This window comes from Myotis lucifugus, unplaced genomic scaffold (genome assembly GCF_000147115.1).
Source record: "Myotis lucifugus unplaced genomic scaffold, Myoluc2.0 scaffold_33, whole genome shotgun sequence".
Lineage (NCBI taxonomy): Eukaryota > Metazoa > Chordata > Mammalia > Chiroptera > Vespertilionidae > Myotis > Myotis lucifugus.
Window position 1 is genome coordinate 1,760,014 of NW_005871081.1, and position 26,612 is coordinate 1,786,625.

Genomic DNA, 26,612 nt, shown 5'->3' on the forward strand with positions numbered 1-26,612 from the left:
CGCCCACACGCGCTTCTGCTTCCGGACGTCGGGGCAAGAAAGTCTCCGGGGTCCCCGCAAATTTGGGGTTCCCGCGAATTCCGGGTCCGAGCCGTCTCGGTCCGCGCCGTCTGGGGGCCGGGGTCCAGCTGCTCCAGCTGTGCCGGGAGCGCACGGGCCGGACCGGCGCGCGGTCCCGGAGCGGGGGGGCCGTCTGCGCGAACATGAGGAAGCCCGACGGGAAGATCGTGCTTTTGGGGGACATGAACGTGGGAAAGACGTCGCTGCTGCAGAGGTACATGGAGCGGCGCTTCGCGGACACGGTCAGCACGGTGGGCGGCGCCTTCTACCTGAAGCAGTGGCGCTCCTACCACATCTCCATTTGGGACACCGCAGGTGAGGGCGGCGCCTCCGGGCCCCGGCGTCCCGGAGCCCCGCGGGGACCGGGCGAGAGCTCCGGCCTTGAGGAGCGTCCCCAGGGCCCGGGTCCCCCAGGGCCGGGTCCCCAGGGCCGGTTCCCCAGGGCGGGCGTCCCCGGTTACCTACAGGGTCCCCTCCTCCCACGGCAGGTGACCCCCTTTCAGGGATCAGGCCCCCAGGCACAGTGCACGTTCCCACTTGTTGTCCTCCGCTGGCTGGGAAACTCTTAGTGTTCAACCACGCGGGGTATTTAGTGACGATGCGGTCGAGCTTAGAAAGCACCCGTGGCTCCAGAGAGGAGCCGTGTCCCTTGTGTGCCCTCGGGTGGTGTCTGGCTCCAGAGCGCCAGGGGCCTGCCCTGAGCCTGCAGGTGATGGCCCGACCCACTTAAGTGCTATCGCAAACATTTCTCATTTGATATCCGCAACAACCTTGGGGGGTGAGCAAGGCTAGTGTAGTAACCGCCCCCCCCTTTTTTTTTACAAAAGAGGAAACTGAGGCAGGAGCTTTCTCCTGCAAGGTTCAGTCAGGAAAGTAGGCAACAGAACTCAAGTGTCTCCTCTCTCAGTCCCAAGCATATCTGCATCTTGCCGTTTCTTTATCATCTGCTTGATCTCGGCTCTTATATGTTATGGAACTTGGAGCGGTTTTCTGCAGCAGCATTTTTATGATAGGTAATGAATTATTTTTAGTGTGTGTAGTATTTATGATTTTCCAAAAGTACAACTTAGAAGATCTTGATTCAAGGGTTCAGTTTACAACGGCAATATAGTGTTGCAATAGAATATAGGTCCTTCCCCACGAAAAAGAATAAGTAAATAAGAAACTAAATAGTATGGCATGATTTCAGTGGACATTCTTTTTAGAAACCTGAAACTTTAAGGTCTGGCTTTTTAACTGTCAGCACTTTAAACATGACATAAATACCCAAAGGTCCTGTCTAGACTTTTAAAACTGCCAGCTTGGGCACACCCGTCTGCCAAATAAACACGATTTTAACTAATTCTCTATTTCACTTCTCTTCCTTCCTTCCTCCTTTTTATTGCTGTCCTTTTTGTTAGTATGGCAGTTAATGTCTTGACTAATTTATTACAATCACGCTGTAAAAATAGCATCTTCCCTGCATTTTGCTCCAGTTCCAGGCCACAGAGTGAGGTTCTCTAAGATCCTTTACGCCTAAGCTGACTCTAGCACTAAGCCTTTGGTAGCCATGGATCGCAGGCTCTAGAAGTCAAATCAAATCAAATCAACAGGACTCGTCTGCTTGTTTTCGACAAGGCTGGCCCTTTTGTTCCTTTTGATGACTGGGTGGCCTCTCTGCTGTCCTTGGTTTACAAGAGGATAATGCAGAGATGGCATTGGGGACCCAAACCGAGAGCCCTGCGGTGGCCACCGTGAGAACCTGCCCTTCACCACCAGGTCTGGTGTTTCTGAAACAGGAGCTGACATTAGGTGTCAGATCCCGCACCTCCGGCCTCTGTGGTGAGGCGTAGCAGTGTAATTTTGGCTGGCCACTTTTTTCTTTACTGAATCTCGATCACCAGAGGGTTTGTAATACAGCTAATGAGATGTAATACAGCTAATGAGATGTCCCGGATACTTTGTTGGGCTCCTAGGGGAGTGACTCATTTCATGTCTTGCCTAAGGTGCCGCCTCCTTGTTCCTGGAATCCCCAGCGTGAGCTCAGTCAGGTCCCTGGGCTGTGGGGGCGGCCAGGCCCCTTCTCCCCATTGTCAACCTCCTGTGTACACATGCTTAGGCTCAGAGTCAGCAGTCACACAAGCTACTTCTGTGCCTGGCTCCCAGTGACTGGGGTTGTGGGCCACTTGGAGGGAAAGGAGGGCTATGAATATAGATACCTTTTCAGTCATCCTCTTGGGAATTCAGAAGTTTAACTTTTAAGGGATCCTCCTTTTGTCTTGCTCTTATATTTTCTTTCCACTCCACATTGTTTTTTAAGTTGTGTTCATTTAAATTTCCAAAACCGCGGCAGAAAGATGAGAAGAGCTAGAGCAGTGGTTCTCAACCTTCTGGCCCTTTAAATACAGTTCCTCATGTTGTGACCCAACCATAAAATTATTTTCGTTGCTACTTCATAACTGTAATGTTGCTACTGTTATGAATCGTAATGTAAATATCTGATATGCAGGATGGTCTTAGGCGACCCCTGTGAAAGGGTCGTTCGACCGCCAAAGGGGTCGTGACCCACAGGTTGAGAATCGCTGAGCTAGAGCAACCGGTGGTTCACAGACCACTACTGGTGGTCAGTGAAGTCCGAAAGGTTGGCGACTGCTGAGCTAGAGGATGGATTGTCTTTTAATGCTGCTCTTGGTTGCATGGGGTGGGTGGGGTGGGAGTGTGCGGGTGTGGAGGGTATTAGGTTTTTTGATAGTAAGGAGTGAAAGTTTCTGTTTTACTCTTGGCATGGATCTCATATGTGGAATCTAATGAACAACATAAACTAATGAACAAAAATAGACCCAGAGACATGGAGACATGGATCAGACTGTCAAACCTCAGAGGGAATGCAGGGGAAGGTGGAGAGATCAATGAACTCATGTGCGTATGTGCATAACCCATGGACACGGACAGTAGGATGGTGAGGGCTTGTGGGGGAAGGGGTGTTGGAGAGGGCAATGGGGGAAAAGGGGACATATGTAATACTTTCAACAATAAAGATTTATTTAAAAAACAACAACAATGTACCTGGCTGCCTGAAGCCTGCAGGGCAGGGGAAGCTAGAAGGGGGAGATTTGTCCAGGTGCAGGGACTCTCCTTCCATTGTGCCTTCGTGGCTCCGCCCTTACTTACTTGGGCAGCTGGACGAGGTCACCCAGATATGGTTTGCTAAGTCCCAGAAGCAAAAGGAGGTTGGCCGGAGATGTGACAGAGCCCCAGCAGAACGTACTACTCCCTGGGCAGCCTAAAAAGATGTTGCCCTCTGTTCAGCAAATGTAAACTAAGCCCCTACTGTGTACCTGGGCACTGTTTCAGGCTCCGCTCTACAGCAGCGATTTTCAACCCCTTTTCATCTCATGGCACACATAAACGAATTACTAAAATTCTATGGCACACCTAAAAATATATTTTTTTGCCCATCTGTAAAAAAAAAAAAGGTATAATTTTGATTCATTCACCCGGATGGCTATTGTTGTGTTGGCTATTGTCATATTTTTTAAATTGGAAAAGGGGTCAGTGCCCCTGACTAAATAGTCAGGTATTGCATGTTTTGAAAATTCTTGCAGCACCCTGATTGAAAATCTCTGTTCTACAGCAATGACAAGCTAGCCAGGGCCTCGGTTCTGTGGGCTTTAAGCTCCAGAGGAGAGGCCAACAGAGGAAATAAGTGGCATCACTTCACACCTGATCGTTGTTCTGAAGAAAACACAGCAGGGATATGAGAAAGTGACCATGTGCCTTCATAGATCCCATCACCAGACCTGGAAGGCTTGACACCCTCCGTATTTGTCCCTCATTTCTCAAGGCTGTTGCCCCTGGAGGGTGGGGGATATGACTTATGTCTACATCCCCAGTATCTGTCTCATGAAGACCATTTTTTGACAATTTATCTCCTTTCCTTCAGTTTCCAGCAACATGTTCCTCATTTCCCTTCTCCGTGCTTTCACTTTTAGTCTGTTCATGCCAATCGGGCTATTCTCTAAGGTGAACTCCATGCTCCCTACTTTGTTTTTTTAAATATATTTTTATTGATTTCAGAGAGGAGGGAGAGGGAGAGAGAGATAGAAACATCAATGATGAGAGAGAACCATTGACTGGCTGCCTCCTGCATGCCCCCTACTGGTGATGGAGCCTGCAACTCAGGCACAGGCCCTGACCAGGAATTGAACCTTGACCTCCTGGTTCATAGGTCAACGCTCAACCACTGAGCCTCACCGGCTGGGCTGCTCCCTACTTCCTTGTCAGCCCTTAGTAGTACAGTACACTAGGGGTTCTGTGAACACCTCCTCAAAGAAGTTATTATAGTGTTCTTGCACCTCCGCGTCTCTCACATGGCTGTGTGAACCCTCTGCGGTTTAGGGAGTGCTCTGTGGATTCCAGTACAGGTTGAGCAGTGCTATGGTTTGGCTGAAAATGGGTTTATTTTGAAGCCTGAGCACCTGTCCTTATGCCAGGAGGCCCTGATCTTAAAAAACAAAACAAAACAGTTAACCTTATCTTTCTCAGTCTCGAATATTGAAGCTAAATATTCAGCCATTTGTACCCGAACCCTCTCTATCTCACTTTTAAAAGACTTGTGATTACATCAGGCTCATCCTGATAACCCAGTGCAATCTTGTTTTAAAGTCAGCTGGTTAGCAATTTTAATTTATCTACACCCCTATTTCTTCCTTACCATGTCACATAGTATATTCATGGGCTCCAGGGATTAGAGCTTCTTTGGGGGTTGTTGTTCTGCTGAGCAGAGCCATTGACCACATGTGTGACTTTGTGGCTGTGTCACCTCGGTCCACCTCACTTTCCTTGCCTGTAGGTAAGGAAACAACTGTAGCACCTACCTAGAGTGTTGTTAGGAGTCAATGAGTTAATATTGACAAAGTGCTTCAAATGAGGAATGAGGAAGCTTTGTGTTAGTGTTTGCTAAATAAACAATTGTCTCTTGGCCCTGCGTGACTAGGACAATGAGGGCCACCTGCAAACATGTCACAGAGGGAGAAGAGAGGGAAAAGTAATTCTGTAATATGTAGAGAGATCAAAGAGAGGGAAAATTCAGAGTAGTTGGTTTAAGATCTTCCTCTTGAACAACTTTCGTGCAACCCAGGAGAGGAGCCCTTATATTCATCCTTTTCCAGGCACCATGATTGCATAACCCTGGCGTTCCGGGTTATGCAATCATGGTGCCTGGAAAAGGATGAATATAATTGCCCGTACCTGTGAAGTTAGCTAGGAGGGGCCCACGTCTGCGATGGATGGGGTGGCGCACATGTGAACATGCTGGAGGAGACGGACTGTGCATGTGAGGACCGCAAGCCCATCATCATTCTTCCAGTCTGCACAGAAGCCGCAAGCCCAGCCCCAGAGGCAGCTGTTCTAGATCTAGGGGATGGCGGAGATGCCATTTCCAAAGTGATGCTGCTTCGGGTTGGAAAGGTGGCAGTGTTGTGAATGAGCCTAGAGCGCAGCTCTCTATGACAGGGACCCCAGAGTTACTGACCATTGATCCTTTGGAATGGCCTGTGAGGACTGCATATTTTAAAAAGCTTTGAGAGATTGGTACAGAAGTGAGTAGATAGCCTAAAGCAAATGTGGAGCTGGGGTGGAGGACTTATCTCTTATTAGATTAGAGCAGCTGCTGAGTGGCTTATGAGGTCGTGATATGGCAATTCTCAGCCTGACAATCAGTGTTTGTGTGACAGGAGAGCATCTGATGGGTTACATTCCCTTTCTCAGGTCAGAGGAATGACCTGGTCTCTCACCAGTCATTGTAAATAAAGTTTTATTGACACACAGCTGTGCCCAGCATTTACAGACTGTCTGTGGCTGCTTTCCCGTTGCAGTAGTGGAGCTGCATTGTTTTAACAGAGACTATGTAGCACAGAAAGACAAAACTATCTGCCCTTTGCAGAAGCAATTTGCTGACCCCTGGTTTAGGTCATCCAAAGTGGAAAGCACTTCTCTAAAAGTCTTCTGTAGTTAAAGAAGCTCTCCAGTGTTTAGCATTCAATGATTGAGTAACTCATGATTCAGTTAAACGCAAGTAACATTCAAGTTTCCCCTGTGTGTGTCTGATCTGAGCTAGACTAGGGTGAGGGTGAGGACCTGAATTTAAGACTAGCATGAGCTTCTGACAAAAATTCTTGGAAAAAATCTTAGTTGAGGTTTGGGATCTGGAAGCTAAACATGCAAAGCCTGTGTTGTAGGAGGGTCCATAACTGTGTAGGGGAGTCCATGTCTTTGTAGGTGGTCCCAAGTCTTTGTAGGTGGGTCATGCCTTTGTAGGTGGGTCCATGTCTTTGAAGGTGGGCCCACATCTTCACTGAAGATTTTGAATGGGTGTCTTTGAGTGCAAGTCCTTCTTTGCAGAATTCTTCTGTTGTTGTTTTTTTAATTTTTATTTTTATCAAAAGCAGTGGCCTGAATATGAATGTGGATATTAAGATAGGTGGAAGGAAATCGACTGCTGGGTTCAGCAAGGCAGACAAAGTGCCATTATACTGAGAGATTGCTGAGGACAAAGGCCGCCTGTGAGCCACTGCACGTGCTGGGAGGTCCCCAGGAGTCCTCCTGGAGGGGGCGCCAGGAATTCTGTGGGTGGGAAGAAGTATTAAGGCTCACTAGTGAGGTGTTGATTCAGGAGAATTTAACTAATAAGGTCAGTCATCTTCATTAGCTAATAATGCCCGAATCACATTTAATGTCTCTGGAAGGTAATGGCATGCTTTGTTATCTTGAAGTTTGCAGGGGAAATAGAAACTCTCTGATTCCAAATTGAACTTTCCCCCCACTTGCTTCATTGAGACCTCATATAACTTCCCTTTCTGCGAAAAAGACATTTCTCTCTCTCTCTCTCTCTCTCTCTCTCTCTCTCTCTCTCTCACACACTCTCTCTCTCACACACACACACACACACACACACACACACGTTTAAACAACTGCATATTCTTAGAATACTGGCCTAATCATTGTGATGACAGGCTTTCATGGTCCCGCCATCCTGTGCCATCGGCCTAGGCAGGTTCCGGTGTTCTTTTTACCCCGACTGACCCAGACTCCTGTCTCCTCTGTACGCTGCTGAGGGTGTTTCTGTTGGGCCTCTGGATCCGTGAATGTCCCCCCTCAAAGCCCCTCCCAGCCTGGATTATCCTTCCTCCTCTTCTCCTGTAGCCGAGACAGGTGCCTTAGAACTTAGCCAAGGGCACTAGAGGCGTTCCTCCTTTTATTCCATTTCACTTTATTGTGCTTCGCAGACATTGTATTTTCCTCTCCATTGAGGCAAGACCCTGTACCAGCAAAAAGATTACAACTCACTGAAGGCTCAGATGATGGTTAGCATTTTTTAGCAGTAAAGTATAGTTTAATTAGCTATGTCTATTGGGGTTTTGTTTTCTTTTTTTTAAAAGAGAGGTTTGTTTCTTTGTTTTTTTCCCTTTAATATTTTTATTGATTTCAGAGAGGAAGGGAGAGGGAGAGAGAGATTGAAACATCAATGATGAGAGAGAATCACTGATTGGCTGCCTCCTGCATGCCCCTACTGGGGATCAAGCCTGCAACCCGGACATGTGCCCTTGACTGGAATTGAACCACAGGCCGACTCTCTATCCACTGAGCCAAACCGGCTAGGGCCCATTGTGGTTTTCTTTAGGCATAATGTTATTGTTCACTGAATAGACTGCAGTATAGTGTACACATAATTTTTATTTGTGAGAAAACAAAAAAATGAGCGTGACTCATTTTATTGTAACATTCACTTTATTGCGATAGTCTGATATCAAATCTGCAGTATTTCTGAGGCATGTCTGCATTTGTAATTCATCACATATGCCCGTCTTCCTTCTGATCTCACTTCCCTGATCTCTCTCTCCCTGGGAATATCCCCTCTCCTGGCAATGCCCAACTTGAGTTTTATCTCATCTTTCAGTGTCATGGTTAGTGAAGCAGCCCTTGGTCATTGTAGCGGAGGAAGAATTCCTCCTTCCTCCAGACTGTGCTACAGCGTGACCTGGTGTTCTTTATTGTGTTCTGCCTGTTATCTGTTTTTGTTACCTGTTTGTTTTATCTCTGATTTACAAACTCCTGGAGAGAAGATTGGGTTTTATTCATTTTTATGCTCTTTGTAGAATCTATCATTTTACTCTTCAGTATCTTTTTTAAAGCTAAGCTTTTGCTGAGTGAAATTGTTGAAAGCAATGGGAGAAATTGGGGGAGTGTGTGCTGAAATGCATGGTTTTATTTTCTTAATGTATTGACTCTGAATGATAAAATCAGCATAATAACACAGCTAAAATGAGGCCATTGTGTACCTGGTAAGGAAACACTGGTCTGTGGTGTTAGTTATGTGTGTCTTTAACCAACTCTTGAGGGACTCATTTCTTTTTACTTTGATATCATTAAAAACCTATGTAGACACGAAGAGTAACACATCAGGACATCTGCTTCTGGGAAGATGGACCAGATGTGCTTTCCCCTACTCTCCCCACTAATTGCAGCTAAAACGTTTGGAAAGTTACATACAAAACAAACATAAGAAGATTCTGAACAGTGGAGAGAAGAAGGCAGACTGGCCAGGGGCCTTGAGATCCAAGGAATGGCACAGTGAGGTGAGCTCCCCAGGTTTTCTTTCTGCTTCATTTACCCCAGACATGCAGGTGGCGTCAGAGGAGGCTGAGTTAGGGACTCGAGCTCTCATCCGCACCAGGTGGTAATGAGTCCTCTTTCTTGTGGTGCTGGTGAGGCCATGTGGGGAGCTTGGACTTGTGCCCCCACCTATCAGGAAAGTGTCCAGGCCTGCCCTACACCCCGTAGCCCCTCTGAGGTTGTACCAGAGGGAGCCAGCTAAAATGTAAGATCCAGAGTCTCATAGCACAGTATGAAAATGTCCAGGTTTTTGCCGGAGCCGGTTTGGCTCAGTGGATGGAGCGTCGGCCTGCGGACTGGAGGGTCCCAGGTTCGATTCCGGTCAAGGGCATGTACCTGGGTTGCGGGCACATCCCCAGTGGGAGGTGTGCAGGGGGCAGCTGATCGATGTTTCTCTCTCATCGATGTTTCTAACTCTCTATCTCTCTCCCTTCCTCTCTGTAAAAATTCAATGAAATATATTTTAAAAAAAGAAAAAAAAGAAAATGTCCAGGTTTCATCAAAACTCATTTAGTATGCAAAACCCAGGAAGATCTCAATCTGGATTTTAAAAAAGTCAATCAGGCCCTGGCCAGTGTGGCTCAGTTGGTGAGGCATCATCCCATACACTGAAAGATTGCTGATTCGATTCCCAGTCAGGGCACATGCCCGGGTTGCAGGCTCAAACCCCTGTAGAGGGCATGCAGAAGGCAGCCAATCAGTGTCTTGCTCTCACATCCATGTTTCTCTCTCTCCTTCTTCCTTCCTCTCTCTGTAAAAATCAATAAAACTCTGGTCAGTATTGTTTGTAGCAAAGATGAGACCATTCTGACCATCGTAAAAGCCATTATTCAGCTTTGGAGTTATCGAAGATGCTTAATTTCCCCACGCAGCAGTAGTCATTGAAGTTGGCATATCCATTGTAGGTCACCATGTTACAGGGCAGGAATGGAAACTGTAGAGTCTGGCATAACCCTTAAAACTAGAACAGGATTTAAAGGACAGTTTGCTCAGCCTCTTCCTCTTTCAGATGAGGGGACAGACGTAAGAAGTTATTTGTCCACCATCCAGTGGCTAGTTGATGGCTAGTTGGTGGCAGAACAGGGGTCGGAGCTGTTGGGGTCCAGCCCCAACAGGTCCAGGGGTTCCCCATAGGTGTGGATGGAGTCGGTGAAGAAGGAATGACACGGAGGCAGCGTTCAGGTGATCATCATAGCTAGGTTCCTCTAGCCAGGATCTCCAGCCAGGACTAGCCTCATTTATTTCTTACAACTACTTTGTGTGGTGGGCACTTTTATCACCTCCCTTTTGCAGACCATGAAGCTAAGGCCCAGAGAGGTCACGCAGTTAGCTCAGGTTGCCCTGGGTCCTCAGGAGCCTGGCTTTGAGGTCTGCTTTTTGTCTTATGTTAGTCTCTGTTATGGCCTTTCTCTCTCTCCTCAAACAAACCAAATGTATATACTACTGGGAAACATGGAAAGCATGGGAAAATTGCTATCAGTTTGCATTTTTTTTTAATTTCTTTGTTTTCTGAAAACTAGAGGTGCACTTTAGCTAAATGCTGAATGTTACAATTTTAGTAAAAATTCTAAGCCATGAAAAATTTCCAAATCAGGCATTTTCTTGAAGGACTCGTGACTTAAGTGGAATTAAATAAGTAATGCAATATAGCTGTTCAAGGCTGTTCTGTGTAATGCTAGTGCTAATACACCAAGTAGTGCCAACAGGTTAGAATTATGGTATTACCTACTCTATTATTCTGCCTTGAATTATTTAAAATAACACATTTGTTGCATCAGAAGAACGCATTGTGCCATGTTCTAACTGAAATTGCCTTAGCTAATGCTCTCATGTTTATTTTTGTATTCTGCTAGACTATTTCCCTATTTATTTTTTAAAAGTTTTAAATTTTATTATTAATAGCCTTCATAGGCGTCTAGAGTTATCTTGTGGTAGATAAACATTTACACCTCATTTAAGAAGTTGTTTTGTTCTGGTTGTACCTGAAATGCTTACCTTTACCTGAAAGCAAATGTTCAGATAGGAAGAATAAACCTAATGGCCTGTTTGTAATGCTGTTTGTATAGGCTGACTAGCTGTCATGAAGCCTGTGGCCTTACAAAGTCCTTCAGGAATCCCCCACAAAATCCTCTCCACAGCCTCCCCAAGATGAGGCTCTATCACAGATTCTGGCCCATTGGTAGCTGCTGCCTACATAGCAGTTACTGTGTGCCAGGACAATTTAACTCTCCATTGCAGCTCATTAATCCTGTCTAGGACTCAAACAGGTAGCCAGGTTAGATCCCCTGTAAGTTCACATGAAGCCCGAAGGGGCTGAGCTGGGCGAGCTGCCCTGGTGTTTTTGCACTTAGTCACCAGGCCCCGCTGTGTCCTCCACAGAAGTGACATCTACTCTAATGTGAGAGTCAACCAGGACAGCGTGCTCAGATACGCAATCTATGTGTGTGTGTACAGGATGTGACGGTACATTCTGTTTAGTGCACAGTGTGCCTGTGAACTGAAAAAAACATTGCTGTGCCCAAAAGTGGTAAGTTAAAAATAGTTCCAACTTTGGAGCTGTCTCATAACTAACAAGATTAATGTATTAAAATGTCTGTTCAAGCCCTGACCGGTTTGGCTCAGTGGATAGAGCGTCGGCCTGTGGACTGAAGGGTCCCGGGTTCGATTCCGGTCAAGGGCACGTACCTTGGTTGCGGGCACATACCCAGTGGGAGGTGTGCAGGAGGCAGCTGATCGATGTTTCTCTCTCATTGATGTTTCTAACTCTCTATCCCTCTCCCTTCCTCTCTGTAAAAAATCAATAAAGTATATATTTTTTTAAAAAAAGTCTGTTCAACCAGCGCTTTACCATGTAGAATTATATGCACTTTATACTCGTTTTCATGTTGAAATGTGCATTCTCATTTATACAGAGCCAGCTAATCCAGTATATTATGTGACTTGAGAGGGGAAGGGAGAGGGATAGAGAGAGAGAAACATCAGTGATGAGAGAGAATCATCAATTGGCTGCCTCCTGCATGCCCCCTGCCAGGGATCAACCCCGAAACCCGGGCGTGTGCTCTATCTACACCGGGAATCGAACCATGACCTCTTGGTTCCTGGGCTGATGCTCAACCACTGAGCCACGCCAGCTGGACTAAATAATATCTTTAACGTGTATTTATTTTCATATCTGTTTGAGTGTTGTGATTTTGCCTTTTCTTAAAAATTGTCTTTTAACATGTGTCAGGGTGGAATTGTTTTAAAAAGTGCTTGACCAAATTTCGTTCTTGCTCTAACAGAAGTTAGAGGCCCTGCAGTGCCATTAAACCCTTATTGTTTGGCAGTTCCATATCCAGGCTACTCATACCACTGATAGTGACATGAGCTGCTTAGTCTGGAGCGGGGGGTGTCCTTGAGCAGCTGCATGAGTATACTGGGCCTCTTTAAAGATCTGTAAAATGTGCACACTAACAGTGGGGAGAATAAAAGTGTGTGTGTGTGTGTGTGTGTGTGTGTATGCATGCTTGTGAGTATACATGTGTGCTTGTGTGTGTGCACATGTGGCTTGCCATTCTGCCCAGCAGAATGCAGTGAAATCTCACTCAGCGTCAGCTCTGATGGCAGTTCCTAGAAGGATCTGTAGCAGACGTGGTTACAGGAAGCGGATTTAGTTGACTCCATAAAAGTGGTGAGGACACGGAGGCCCAGGGGGGCTCAGGGACACCCGCATCAATAACCAAGACGGGAGGAAGCAGTTTCTCCTTTCTAACTGGCAGCTTGTCCTAAAAAATGAAGTCAGAATGAGTGGAGGATGTTTTAAGTATTTTCTAAGTTCATGTCATAACTGGCACTCTTCTGTGAGGATCTTGCATTGTGCGTAGGTAAGAATGGTGTGTGACCCTCGTATCCCCGCGCTTTGCGAAGTAGCAGTGTGTGCTTTTGTGTTGTGCCTGGGCTTTTTATAAACATTTTCCGTGCTGTTGGAGGACTTTGTTCCTACTCTTCAAAACTGGTTGATGTTGTTTCCTTCACTGCACATCTTTCTTTAGTAGTGGCCAAAGCAACATTCCAAACCTAATTAATTTCCAATCTGATTAACTCCGGTTAGTTACTGTGTGGCCACAGGTCCCAGCAGCTCAAGAGTGGAGGTTTCCAAAGCCTGGCCAGGCCTTTCAGCTTCCCTTGGTTGAGCAACCTGCATCTACTTCATGGCTATTACCAGACACAAAATATCAGGAGGAAGGCAGCAGAGGGGTGAAGTGCAAAAATGGCAGACTCAGGTGTGAGGTGCAGAGTCAGGTGTGTTAACACTGTATCTCATCTTGAACTGATGAGAGCTGCCCCAGACTGCTCCAGGCTTTACAGCATTCGGTCCAAAAGTGAAGTCTGTGGGCAGCAGCAACAGAACCCAAGCCCCACCCAGACCTCTGGATCAGAATCTGCATTTCAACCAGATCACCAGGTGATTCATGCCGGTTTAGGTAGATGAGAGGTAGCTTTGGGCTTGCTGCCACCTCGGGTAGAGTAGCAGGGTAGGGATCAGGCCTGAGCTGTCTGCTGTTCTTAGTAGGTACTATTTTTACATGCGATTCTCTCTCTCTCTCACACATATGGAATTTTTAAAATTGTGGTGAAATACACATAAAGTAAAATTTACTATTTCAATCATTTCTAAGTGTACAAGTTGGTGGCATTAAGTATATGCACATGTTGTGCAAACATCACCATGATCATCTCCAAAGTTTTTCTTCTTCCCTACTGAAGCTCAGTACCCATTACCCACTAACCCGCACTCCCCCTTCCTCCAGCCCCCAGTAAGTGCCATTCTGTTTTCTGTCTCTATGAATTCTGTCTATTCATAATTATTTAAAATTTCTATTTTCATATACAGCATATATTTAAATAGGATCAACTAAGCTCTAACAAAATGCTTCAATATGATTGATTTAAAAGGGTTTTTGAACTGTTAAATTAATAAAATTATATCTAGTACTCCCAGTGTTGATGAACGTCCAAACCTATAGAAAAATGTCATAAAAGTTTATTTGAGCCAAATCTGAAGACATGACCAGTAGCAAGATCTCAATGGATGAAGAAAATGCTCTGGAGAATGACAGTTTTGTAGTTCTCTTTATGCATTTGCAATCAAAGGAGAAATGTAAGCAAGGTTACATGAAACTCGTGGTGGTCGATTAAGTAGGTGGGAGAGAAAGTGGGGAAATATCTAGTGTTGGATGAACAAAATGGTGAGACACATACTTCCTTTCCTTTGGTGGGTATAGGATAGTTAACATTTGCTGTAAATAGACATGGGGTCAAGGCAACACAACAGTGAGTTTTGTGGTCTTGTGCTCTGGTGCCAGTGGTGGTGCCCTGAGGGGTGTGGGAAAGAAAATTACTCTCGACATTCCAAAGGTATATTATCCTAGAGGCATAAGGATAATGGGTAGGGTGGATTATGGTAGAGACTGACCTTTGCTAAGGAAGCTACAGGCCTGGGATTTGACTACCCATCATTACCTGCCTTAGGAATTTACGATCAGACCCTCCTGTGGGGTTACTTTCGGTCACCGAGCTTGTCAGACCTGCCATGTGACCCACCTGAGCACGTCAGGCCTGCTCTGTCGTCCCTTTTACACTCATACCAGGTGTCCCCGTCATCCCTGAAGGCATTCCTGATTTTATAATGGCTGTCAGCGGATAATGTGCTTTTCAGGGAGTTTTATTAGGACACATCCAATCTGTTAAGCAAGAGAGGACTAGACATAGTAAACATCTGTACAATCATTTGTTTCCTTAGGATGGTTCAGAAAGGGTTTAATATGCTGCCCTTGTGATAGAATTAACAGGAAAACGTTTATTCTCTGATGTGTGTTTCCGGGAAGACTATTATGGAGAAGAAAAAAACTATTCTGTATAGCAAAGCTGTTAGAAATAGCTGGTGTACTTATTGAGTGGAGTACTCCAGGTAAGAGGCTATTCTAGATAACGTAATATTTCAAGAAACCCTTAATAGACTTAAAGCGTTTTCTTAATATGGTATTTGCAGTTCAGTCTTGAGCTTAAAACAAGTTCCAGCTTGCTTTGAAAAATCTGAAATGGTTTTAGTTTCCTGGTTTAATAAGTAGAGAATTTAGCAATTAATTGAATTTTTCATTGATAATCTCATCCTAAACATTAATTACCAGAGGACAACAGTGTATCTGTGGAAGGACAAGGAGATTGGATTAAAGGTCCTGATATGTGAGTTTTTGTTAATCTGTTATATATCTGTACTTTCTTTGGATTTGCCTCTTTTTCTTAATTATAGAGTGTTAAAGAACATGTCTTTCAGTTATTTGGTCTTGTTATTGAATTATTCTTAGTAAATTTATATCTGAAAAGAGTGAAGGATTAAACTCCAGTTATCATTCTATAACCTTGGTAATAATTTCAGAAAGCCCCATCAGTGAGTCACAGGTAAGGGGTTAATTTATGTGCAGTTAATTTTTTGAGTGGTTCCTGTGACATGCATATTCTCTGGCTTTAGTTTAATCTTCAGATTATCAAACAGAAACAATAGAAATGACACAGGCTGCTCTAGGTAAAAAATCACTGTATATGTACTTAAATGTGAAATGAAATCCATTTTTTCTGACACATTCTCTCCTTTAGATGTTGCTATTCTATTAGTTAGAAATTATTTTGGGTGTGGATTCCCTTATTTATAAAAGGAAAAACGTCTCATTTTACCAGTTTGGGTTTGGATGCCTGCAGTTAAAGAGTTGCCTGCTGACCCGGCAGTTACGTCCCCCAGTGCTGTTTTTCATTTCATTACTAGAGTGAGCTGTGGGCTTCCTAGACTAAGAGTCACCCTCCTCGATGGCATGAAGCACAGCTACGTTTTTTAATTCCCTTTAATGGCCACAGACTATTGAGAGCAAAACCAAAGGAACTATAAATGTAAGCAACTAAGTTGGATTATTGGATTTTAATTATTAGCTTATCTTTAAAATGTTATCTAATCACCTCCTTTGTGGCTGTAATTCATTAGTAGATGTTGAGATTTCAAGTCTTCCTCTGGCAGAAAAAGAAAACCCAAAACATTCATTCATATAGTAGTCCAGGGTGTTTTTCCTTTTAAACGCCTACTCTTTACTATCCAGCTGACGGCTGTTGGCTCAGAGTTTTGGTGAGGCTCTCCCTAGCCAGGGCAGTGGGAGGAGGCTGGTCTCCGGGTTTTCTGCTAGGAGATGGGAGATTCCCACCCCGGGAGTGCCTCGTAGGTTCCAGCCGTCTGCAAACAGCCTTACCACCAAGTGAGAACAATGAACAATTCATGCAGCCCTGTCCACACCACCCGCCTTGCTGGGAGGAGACAGCTGTCCTTGTGAGAGCAGGTTCTACCCGGAGGACACGTGCTTTTTGTCTGGTTTATCTTGCCTTTTTGGGTTTGCTTACTTGCTGATAACAGGCATAACAGACATCATCCCATTGTTTTTTCTTCTAGACTTTTTTGGAACCCAGCCCCCTCCCCTCACAGCCCGAGTCAGGGTAGGACTAGAAGCTGAGGGTAGCATCGCACCTTGGAGCAGGAATCTGGACCCTGGGCTCTGTGTTCAGGTGCTGCCTCGGCCCTCGCTGCCTGTGTGTCCCTGGCCAGCCTGTGTTCCTCTGAGTGTTTTCATCAGGCCTGGGGGGAAAATGCCACAGCAGCCTGTCCCGGTGGGTGGGAATTAAGTGATTGACGTGTAAAGGGCTTGTGCAATGCCTGGAAGTAGCAAGAGCTGTAAAAGTTTTAGCTATTGGAATAGTTATTGCCATTCAGTGTACTCACTTTAAGAGCTAGAATGGCCTGCATCTCAAATCAGCACCTGGTCTCGTTCTGTCTGCGTGATGAGGATGGAGCCCCTTACCCTGAGGGAACTCAGCTGGCCACTCTGTCACGGGACACTTGTACTTTTCACAAGAGCTCTTGTGACAGCTTCCCCTCTCAAGATGCAGCCCATCTACTGCTTCTTTGACCGGATACTTCATTAGTTTCTCTTTGATATCTTTTTCAGTGGTTACTACCTCTTCCTCCTGGTATTTCTCAAGAAAGACAGGAACTAGACTTGGATGATTTGTTTCTTCTCATGTAATTTAGAGGGTGAAGGTCACTGGAGAATATGTTTTTATTGAGGAGAGGGAGGGAAGAAAGGAGGGAGAGAGAGAGAGAGAGAGAGAGAGAGAGAGAGAGAGAGAGAGAGAAATTGATCAGTTGCCACCTGCATACACCTGACTGGTGATCAAACCTGCAACCTGGGTATTTGCCCTGACCAGGAAGCCAACCCTCGACCCTTCAGTGCATGGGACGATGCTCTAACCAACTGGGCCACACCGGCCAGGGCTGAAGGTCATTTTTTATAGCATCAGGTCGAACTAGAACCAGTGAAGCAGGCGTAGGCATTTCTGTCCACGTGAACTTAGCGTTGTAATTTATGACTTGTTTTCGGGGAGTCAGCAGTTTTGCTGCCTTTGGCTCAGGAGATGGCATATGACACTTCATCTTCATTGAAGTTCACTGTTATCTGCACCATCCTTACATCTTCTCCAGCGTGGGTCATGGAGGTTCATAAGTACCTAGCTTTTTCTTCTGCTGGGAGAGGGAAGAGGAGGTGGCGAGGGGAAAGAAGCAGACGTTTCTCCTGGCAGCATGGCCCCTGCGCATGGACATTGTTCTTGTTCGGTTCATGACTGTTGCTATCGGTGAATGAGGAGGCCATCGGCTTGCAGCCCAGTTCGTACCTTCGTGGAGTCCGAGTCTCCTGGGGCTGTCATAACCAAGTCCCCCACACTGGGGGGCTTACACAGCAGAAGTTGTTCTCGTAGCTCTGGAGGAAGAAGTCTGAAGTCAAGGTGTCAGCGGGCCAGGCTCTTCTCTCTGAAGGTTCTTGTAGGAAATCTGTTCCAGGCTCTTCTCCGAGCGTCTGCTGGTTGCTGGTGTTCCTGGCTGGTAGAGGCGTCACTCCCGTCTCTGCCTGTGTCTTCACATCGTCATCCCTGTGTGTGTGTGTGTCTGCCTCTGTGTCCCTCCTCTTATTATAAGGACACCAGTTATATTGGATGAGGTTGCACTCTAACGACCCCATCTTAACTTGATTACTCCTGCAACAGCCCTATTTCCAGATAAGCTCCCATTCACAGTTGCTGGGGATGAGGGCCTGGATGTACGTATCTTTGGGGCCACACCACTCAACCCACTACAGATGGTAGGAGACTTTAGAAATCCTCCCTTATTTTTTTCTGTTACATAATTTTAATCTGCAATGAAAGACTTTTTTTCCTTTTTAAATTAAATTTATTTTTTATAGGACAAAAAACAAGAATAAAAGATAGAGAAAAAAGGAGATAACTTCAAACCCAAGAAAAAAAATGGAAATGTATTCCTTGTCCCATTCCCCATCTCCCTGTACTGTGCCCACCCCACCCACTCCAATAAAAGATGTTCCTAGATGCCTAATTCAGAAAGCATCATTCCCATGGTTACTGTTTAGCTGCTGAGAACCCAGCAGGAGAGGACTCGTGTACTTTGGCGGAGTTCACACTTTATTTTGAAGCCAGCTAGGAGGTGCCCGGAATTATATGGCAGAGCATTTTAATTATTGGATCTTCACTTAGAAAGAGACCTAGCAGGCTAGTGAGGGCAGACAAGGGATCCTTCATGAAGAAGTAACCAGTTGGGGTCAAAGGGATACTGGCGGTTGCTGAAAAGCCCCTTCCCCATCACTTCCCCTTGTTCCCATGGAGCTGGTGGCCAGTTTGGCTGAGAGGCGGGGCCTCGCACTTACTGGGGTCCGGGAAGTGGCCCAGCTGTGGGGGAGGGGCTGCAGGGCATTTTCTCTTTATGGAGGGAATCAGTGCCTTTGTGGAGGTTTGGAGATGGAGAAGCAAGAGGGAAGACGGGGATTCTGAGACAGTCCCACCCTCTGGAGGGTCTGGCCTGCACAGCAGCCACATTTCCAAAGGGACATTTCCCAGAGAAACACGTGAGCAGCTCCAAGTGTGTTGTCAGGAAAGGGGGGTGGGGGTGGGATTGGCTCACATGATTGATTGTGGGTGCTGGCAAGTATGAAATCTGTGGGGCAGCAGGCTGGAAACTCAGGTGTGATCTTTATAGCTCAGGTTGTAGCCTGAGGGCAGAATTCCTTTTTCTCCAGGAAATCTTAGTCTCCTCTTAAAGTCTTCATCGGATTGGATGAGGCCCACCCACATCACAGAGGGCAGTCTGCTTTACTTAAAGTCAGTTGATTGCAGATATTAATCCCATCTAAAAAATACCTCCATGGCAACATCTAGACTAGTTGGACCACACAATTGGGCGCCATGGCCTGGTCAAGTCAACACGTAAAATTAACCATCGCACACAGGTATCAGGGTGGTGGCAGACTCACCCCTGGTTTCTGGAACCTCTGTGTGAACAGTAGATTCTCAGATGAAGTGCCCTTGCCCCACTGCCTCTTCCATTTTCATATTCTGATGGAGTTTGCACCCACAGTGCCGGCCCCAGGCAGCCAACTCCTTTAGTCATCCTGTAGACTCATGGGTCTTTTTTCTTATTGCACAGAAAGGCTTTAAACATCTGTCCTTTGTGAACACTTCTGGAGGTAGTTGTTGCCCTGCGCCATTCTCTAACCAGGTTCACTATCATACATACAGGCAGATGGAATGTTCTAGACCAGGGGTGGGCAAACTTTTTGACTCGAGGGCCACAATGGGTTCTTAAACTGGACCGGAGGGCCGGAACAAAAGCATGGATGGAGTGTTTGTGTGAACTAATATAAATTCAAAGTAAACCTCATTACATAAAAGGGTATGGTCTTTTTTTTTTTTTTTTTTTTTTTTTAGTTTTATTCATTTCAAACGGGCGGCCCGCGGGCCGTAGTTTGCCCACGGCTGTTCTAGACCTTGTCCATGAACTTTACCATCACACTGTACAAAATAAAACTAAAGTAATTTTTAAGGTAGTATTTATAATGTTGTGGTTGGCACCTGAGAGCATTGGGGAAAGGATCTTGCGTTATTTTTAAAAACTCTCTGAAGGGAATCACGTTGCAGCTTGCTGTGCTGGTGGTCCTAGTGCTGTGTGTGCCCTGATGTTTCTGTGTGATCCCAGCTCTGCTTCTATGGATCTGAGTTTTTTTCCTTCCTCGTGTTGCAACTTTGATGCTTTTGTGGGCTCAGGCCCAGTGGGCATTCTGCATCTGACAGGGTTTTTGTTTTCAAAGTTCCTCTTTCTTGCAGAGGTTGCAGTTGCCTTTCCTGGTAGACCTTACTTTTCAACTGGATTGAAGTAAGCATTTCGATTCTCCCATCATAAAGCTGCCCTTTTATCTCCCACTTTCACCGCGCAAGTTGGTGATGGTCACCTCTGGCTGCACATACTAGCCACCAGGGGAGATTTAAGAATGATTCTGGTACCCACACTCTCGTCAGATCCTGATTCATGTGCTCTGGGGTGGGGGGTCCAGGCATCAGTATTTTAAAAAGTACTCCCTCCACGTTTAGAACACGGAGCCAGTGTTGTAACATGATTTCCAATGGCTATACCACCCATCCAGTTATTTAAAATCCTTTCAACAAAAATGTTACCATGCTCAGGGTGAAAAGCTGGTTGTCTTTTGTCTGGAGGATGGGGACGGAAGAGAAGAGAAGGCGAGCGGATACTTTGTGTTCACTTGTCCAGCAGCTGATTGGGGTTATTGTGGGCTGCTGACTTCCCTCTTCCGGTGCCTGTGCTGGGCCGGGCCGTTTCTCAGTTCTCCTGGCACCGCGTATGGCGGCCACGCCATAAAGTGCCCCCGGAATTGGGGAGAAAGTCATCCTTGGAAAGTAAGCCTTGTAAGAATAAGGAAGCTGCAGGAGTTTGGTCAGATGTAGAGTGACCAGCAGGTCCGAGGAGACAGCTTGTAAATGTGCTGCCGAGGACACACGGCACGGTGGTCCTGGGCTGGCCCTGGGATGGCGGAGTTTCTCCTTAGGTTTGGACGAAATCTGATGCGCGATTTAAACAAGCGTGTATAGGGCGTAACACCTGCTGGGCACAGCTCCAGGCAGTTGAGCTGTATAAATTAGTTCTGGTCTCACAACCATCCTTTGGTGATGAGAAGCTGAGGCAGAGAGTTAGTGACTTGCCCAGGGTCACACTGTGGGGATTGGCAGGCAGGTCGTCCACAGACTCCCTGGTACCCGGGACAGTCCTGGCTCTGGGCAGCACCACGCCTGCTTCTGTGGGCCGCTTCCTGTGCCTCAGTTTCTCCTGTACTGGTTAATGGGTGGACAACAGATGATGTGATTTAAACAGCAACTTTTACTTACTCTCTTTTCAGGCTAGCTTATGGGAACTCCAGTTCCTACTTCCTTTAGTTATTGTGGTTTCTCTTTGGTTTTTATTATTACTCCTTTAGTTTTTTTTAAAAGGCAAATCAGACATTTTTATCTGGAAAGGAAAACTATTTTAGGCATAGGCATGAGCACAGTGGCCTTTTTGTCCTGGGTGAGCTATGCTACAGACTTGGAAAATTCCTCCCGGGATAACTGGAATGCCACTTTCCTCCCCTTGATCACTCTTGTGAAATCCAGTGGGTGGGTGCTGATAACACCGTTAGCTGTTGGAAACCTCAAGATGCCTGGGTCGCTCTACCTCCGATCAGTGCCTGAAAGGAAATCGCGGCTCAGGGGTGAGGACGGGGCGGCATTTCTGTCATTTCTTTGTAACTAGCACTTGCTGTTGCCAGTGGTAGAGGTGTCTTGACCATCTTCTCCCAAGGGGGTCCATGAGGGGATGGGTGAAGACTGTTTAGTTTCTGTCTGCTGGTCTGCAGTGAAATTTGACACGAAACTTATAATTAGATGATCAGGCTTAGGGCTGGCCTGCTGTGGCTGTGCTAAAGGAAGGAATTTTGATTTGCGGGTGATGAATTCCAGAGGACGTGCGTGCGGCTTGTCAGCAGGCTGGCCCCTCCCAGCCCCCCGGGATGGAGGGCCTGGTGGCTGTAAGCTGGCCCTTCACTTTCACCTTCAGGATCCTGCAGGGCAGGACACCACCTCCAACTCCTGCCAAACCTGTTCCGGCCTGGTCCCTCCATCTCACCTCCCCCATCAGATGGTTTGAGGACAGGGAGCCCTGGCTCTGGGCGGAGGAGAGGACAGCTGGCAGGTATAGGTCCATGCTGGGCCCTTCTCCCAGGATGTGGGTGTCTTTCTCAGCAGGTGCTTCTCTCCAGGGCCGACCACAGGGGCCACCAGCCTGCCCCCTAATGTGGCAGTGCCACCTGGCCTGTGTCGGAATGATTGGGGTGGAACTTGTCCATTTGGCGGGAAACAGTTGTTTATTGGAAAAGGACATGAAGCTTATACAAATACATGTGTGTAAGTATCATGCCTTTAATCCAGGTCCCAAAGACCCAGAGACGAAGGGGCCTTCATTTCTTTTGTGTCAAGAATCCTTTTGTGCCCGAGTTGCATGAGCGCATGATCTTTCTCTGAATGCTCTATGTAAGTGCGTGCCCTAGAATACAAAGTTTTATCAGGAAACCAGGCTTCCTTCACCGAGGGCAGGTCTCCTCGCTGTCAGGATGTTTAAGTAAGTGGCGTCTGCATAAACACTTGATGACGCGGTGGCAACCGTGATGCGAAATCGAAAGCCTCTGTGTTTCTACGGGTGACAAAACCACAGGTATTGTTCCTTGATATCGTTTCTGGTTTGGTGCCAGTATGTCTAAGAGGAGGAAGTGCTCAATCTCAGAGGATGTTGAGGACGAAGATTGCATTCTTTCCCCTGTCCAGGTCATGGACCCCTGGGTTCTGTTCCCACTGGAGTCAGCAGCTGGGCTCTGTAGCCCAAATGGAAAAACTGCAGGCGGAGTCACAGAACTTCCTCAGGAACAGGTTCGGATTCCAGCCGGGGAGAGAAGCTGTAAAAGACACCCTAGAAATAGAGTTAACTCTCCAAGGGACCCTGCGAGTGTCAGCAGGCAAGCTTAGCACTGTGGGTTCAGAAGGCCCCTGCTAAGCTCCTCCGGGGAGCGTGGGTGCCCAGGGCGCTTGGGTCCAGTATGGGCAGGTTTCTAATGTTTTTGTTGTTGTTGTTGTTTTACATACATTACACATAATCGTCACAACTCTGCAAGGTGCTGTTATCCGTCCCATTTCACAGACAAGAAGGCTAAATCTCAGGTGGTTAAGTAGCCTGCCCATGGTACTGGACCCATGCCCGCTCTCCACCACTATTCTGTCCTTGCATCTGAAAACAACCCGTCTCAATGTGGCTTCTTCTTTAAATCCTTAGTCGTAGGGCTGTCATTTAGCTGGATTTCCGACGGATCTGCATGACGGTTGTTCTGTAGTTTAGTTGTACTTTTGATGTGGGTTTTCTGATGATTAGACATGGGGGGATAAAAGTATTTAAGTCTGGCAAAATTTCAGATCTTTGTGGGTTTAACACATCCCTCCCCGCTCTTCCCCTCAGTCTGCAGTTCAGAGTAAAGGTTGGGAGTCGAGTGCAGGGTGTAAATGGAGCTTCTGGCATGAATGAGGCTTCTACCATTTTGAAAATCAGACCAAATTGTTACAAAACAAAGAAATCGTATATAAGAGAAAAACGTGTGTGTGTGTGTTTGTTTTAAATGGGGGAGGGGGTAAATTTGTGGCTTCACTAACTCTACACATTTATGCTCAACACATTTATTAGCACCAGATACATAGGGGCAAGTAAAACCACATGGTCCAGACCTCCCTACTGGTAGAGAGATAAATATTAACTGCAGAACAAGGCGTGGACCTGCGATTGTGCTGAGTGGAGGAGCCAGAGCTCAGAGGGAGTGTGAGGGGCCGGAAGTGTGTGTGTGGGGGGATGATGGGACTGGTAGGGGGTCAGGAACCCCCTGAGAAGTGACGAGTGGTCAAGTGGATTGATGAGTGGCCGCATGGCCGCATCCAGGCAGCTGGACAGGAGCCAAGTTCTGGGAGGCAGAGCAGGACATTGGGCGCGGGCGCTTTGCGCACCTGTGTGAAGGCAGGCTTGCCTGGTGCCGTGTAGAACAACTGCGATGCTGAGATGTGGCACAGATGGCGTCCAGCATCAAGACCCATGGTGGGAGCATTTTATTTAAACGCGTTCTTTTAAAATGCAAAACCAGGAACAAGCCGTGCAATTTTTAATTAAAAAGAAAATAGGGGAAGCATTATTTCAATTCGTAGAGATTCTGTTTCCCGGCATATGTTGACAGTTTGGCTCAAATAAACTCACAAAAATTCAAAAAAGAAAATAGGGCACGGGTATCTTCTTGGTCTCGGAGGTTAACCACAGTGCATGACGAGGTTGTGCAGGAATTGCTGGCGGTGGGGATGGGCCCGCAGCCCCCCAAGAGGGACAGGGCCCTGCACTTAGATCCCGTGGCCTGGGCGCGTCACTGCTTTCTGCACACCAGTGTCTCCACCCAGCTCAGCTCCAGTCACACCTACACTTGGGGTGACAATTCCATGGTCCCTCCCAGGGGTTTCTTGTGTCATGGTTGGTGGGTGCGTCTGAGAGGAGACATAACCACATCTTTCTGTTCCTTCCCCCTGCCAGGGCGGGAGCAGTTCCACGGCCTTGGCTCCATGTATTGCCGGGGGGCGGCCGCGGTCATCCTCACCTACGACGTGAACCACCCGCAGAGCCTGGTGGAGCTGGAGGAGAGATTCCTGGGCCTGACGGAGACGGCCAGCACCGACTGCCTCTTCGCCATCGTGGGGAACAAGGTGGACCTCAGTGAGGAGGGGGCCTCGGAGGGCTGCGAGACGGAAGGGGACAGCCCCGGGCCAGCGGGCGGCAGTGCGCCGTCCAAGGGGCCCAAGCAGGTGCGGCTGGAGGAGGCAGTGGCTCTTTATAAAAAGATCCTGAAGTACAAGATGCTGGATGAGAAGGACATGCCGGCTGCGGAGCAGATGTGTTTCGAGACCAGCGCCAAGACCGGGCACAACGTGGACCTGCTGTTTGAAACCCTGTTCGACATGGTGGTGCCCGTGATCTTGCGGCAGAGAGCGCAGGGGCCGCCGCAGACCGTGGACATCTCCCGTTATAAGCCGCCCGAACGGACCAAATCTGGGTGCTGTGCCTGACCCTCAGGGGCCCCTGGCCCCCAGTTTACACAATTATCAAGGAGTGTGGGCGAGCGAGCTGTGGTCAGGAGCATAGAAACTAAAGGAATTCCTTCGTGCACACGGAGGAGCAGATCCGAGTGGAAATGACAGCTTGTTGTTAAGAGAAGGTCAATGTGAATCGTCACCTCTGCATCCTGTGCTGAGCGGTGGGGAGCTGCAGGATCTGGAGACGGTTGTCCCCGGCTGATCCTTTCCTGACACCGTGGCCTTGATGGAGGGTGGCTTGGGTGGGTGTGCACCTGTCTGAGCACATGTACGTCTTTCATGCTTGTTGATCTCAGACGGTTCTCTTCACTGTGACTTATCTTTGGTCCTATCATTTGGAACTTGTATCTGATGCATCACAAAGATTCTCCACATGTTAATTTATACAAAATCAGGAATCACTGTTTTTATACTGGTTGTAGCAGCGTGAACGACACATATTATTAAAAAGAATTTTGAGAAGAACTTTGGTGTGGAGACTGCGTTGCTTTAGACTTTATTTTGTGCCCCCGGTGGACTCCTGCCTGGGGGCCCTGGGGAGATGCTGTGAGTTTAAAGTACTTCTCTCTTTAAAAGCTGCATTGAATCCTTACAAGGTCCAGCATATTTAGATTATCCCATCTGCTTAGTTGCCTTGATGACATGAATTCCAGTAAAAACAAAGCAAAACTAAAAGCACTCTTTCTGCTAAGGTCGGCTTGGGTCACCGGGCAGTTACTGAATCAGAAACCCCGTTTCTGCTGGTTGGTGGGTGCACTGTTGTGTTATTAGAAGATGCTAAGGCGGGGAAGCTGTGAGACAATAGGTTTCGTTTTCTGAGAAACGTTATTGAGAACATGTAGGTCAGATGTGGGGACCTCTGGTTGAGAAAGAGATGTCTCAGCCAGCTCAGGCTGTTGTAACAAGATGCAGACGGGGTGGACCAAACAGCAGACGTTTATTTCTCACAGCATCAAGGTGCCAGCCCGTTCTGTTCCAGGGGAAGGCTCTCTTCCAGGCGCGGCCTCCTTCTCGACGTGTTCTCACTGGCGCACAGAGCGAGCTCTGGTCTCTCTTTCTTATAAGGGCACTACTGCTATCATAGGGCCCTACCCTCATGGCCTCCCAAAGGCCCCGCCTCCAAACACCATCACACTGGGGGCTAGGGCTTCAGCATATGGATTCTGGGGGAACACAAGCATCAGCCCATAACAGAAAGCAAGGTGAGCCTGGCCGGCGTGGCTCAGTGATTGAGCATCGACCTATGAGCCAGAAGGTCACGGTTCGATTCCCAGTCAGGGCACAAGCTTGGGTTGCAGGCTCCATCCCCAGTAAGGGGAGTGCAGGAGGCAGCTGATCAATGATTCTCTCTCATCATGATGTTCCTATCTCTCCCTCCCTCTCTGAAATCAATAAAAATGTATATTAAAAAAAAAAAAAGGAAAATGAGGCAGAAAGCTAGTGAGAACACAATCTTTTGTGAGTGGGTTTCTTTGGTGGGGCGTGGGGGGGGGAGGAGGTGGGAGGTGTTCGGGAAATTTTCTGAGTACCCAGGATCTCTGCCTCTGGGCTCCTCCTGGCCGCCTCCTCTGTCCTGTGCACACCTTGTCCAGGTGAGTGTGCCTGCCCGGAGGATGGAAGGCGGGCACAGCCTCAGCGTGTGACTGGGGCTCCTCAGTTAAGGTGTCCGGTTACTACTGCTCATGATCTCAAGGCCTCAAATTTCAATTTCACAACGGTAGCCTGTTGAAAATGAAAATGGATCCATTTGGCTGATTACTTTTCATTGA

The 26,612-nt window shown here is 47.1% G+C and overlaps 1 protein-coding gene across 2 annotated transcripts; it reads left to right on the forward strand.

Annotated features, from left to right (window-relative positions):
• RAB20 (RAB20, member RAS oncogene family) lies at positions 1-25,308 on the forward strand. 2 transcript variants are annotated; one of them, XR_002828771.1, is made up of 3 exons: positions 239-375; positions 8,482-8,675; positions 18,027-18,148. XR_002828771.1 is itself a non-coding variant. In XM_006086906.3 (2 exons), the coding sequence occupies exons 1-2, from the start codon at positions 204-206 to the stop codon at positions 24,814-24,816; spliced, it is 702 nt and encodes a 233-aa protein (XP_006086968.1). In that variant the 5' UTR covers positions 1-203; the 3' UTR covers positions 24,817-25,308. The 2 variants fall into 2 exon arrangements, 1 of the variants encoding a protein (XP_006086968.1); XM_006086906.3 differs by lacking the exons at positions 8,482-8,675; positions 18,027-18,148 and adding an exon at positions 24,287-25,308 and having other exon boundaries at positions 1-375.
• The last annotated feature ends 1,304 nt before the right edge of the window (positions 25,309-26,612 follow it).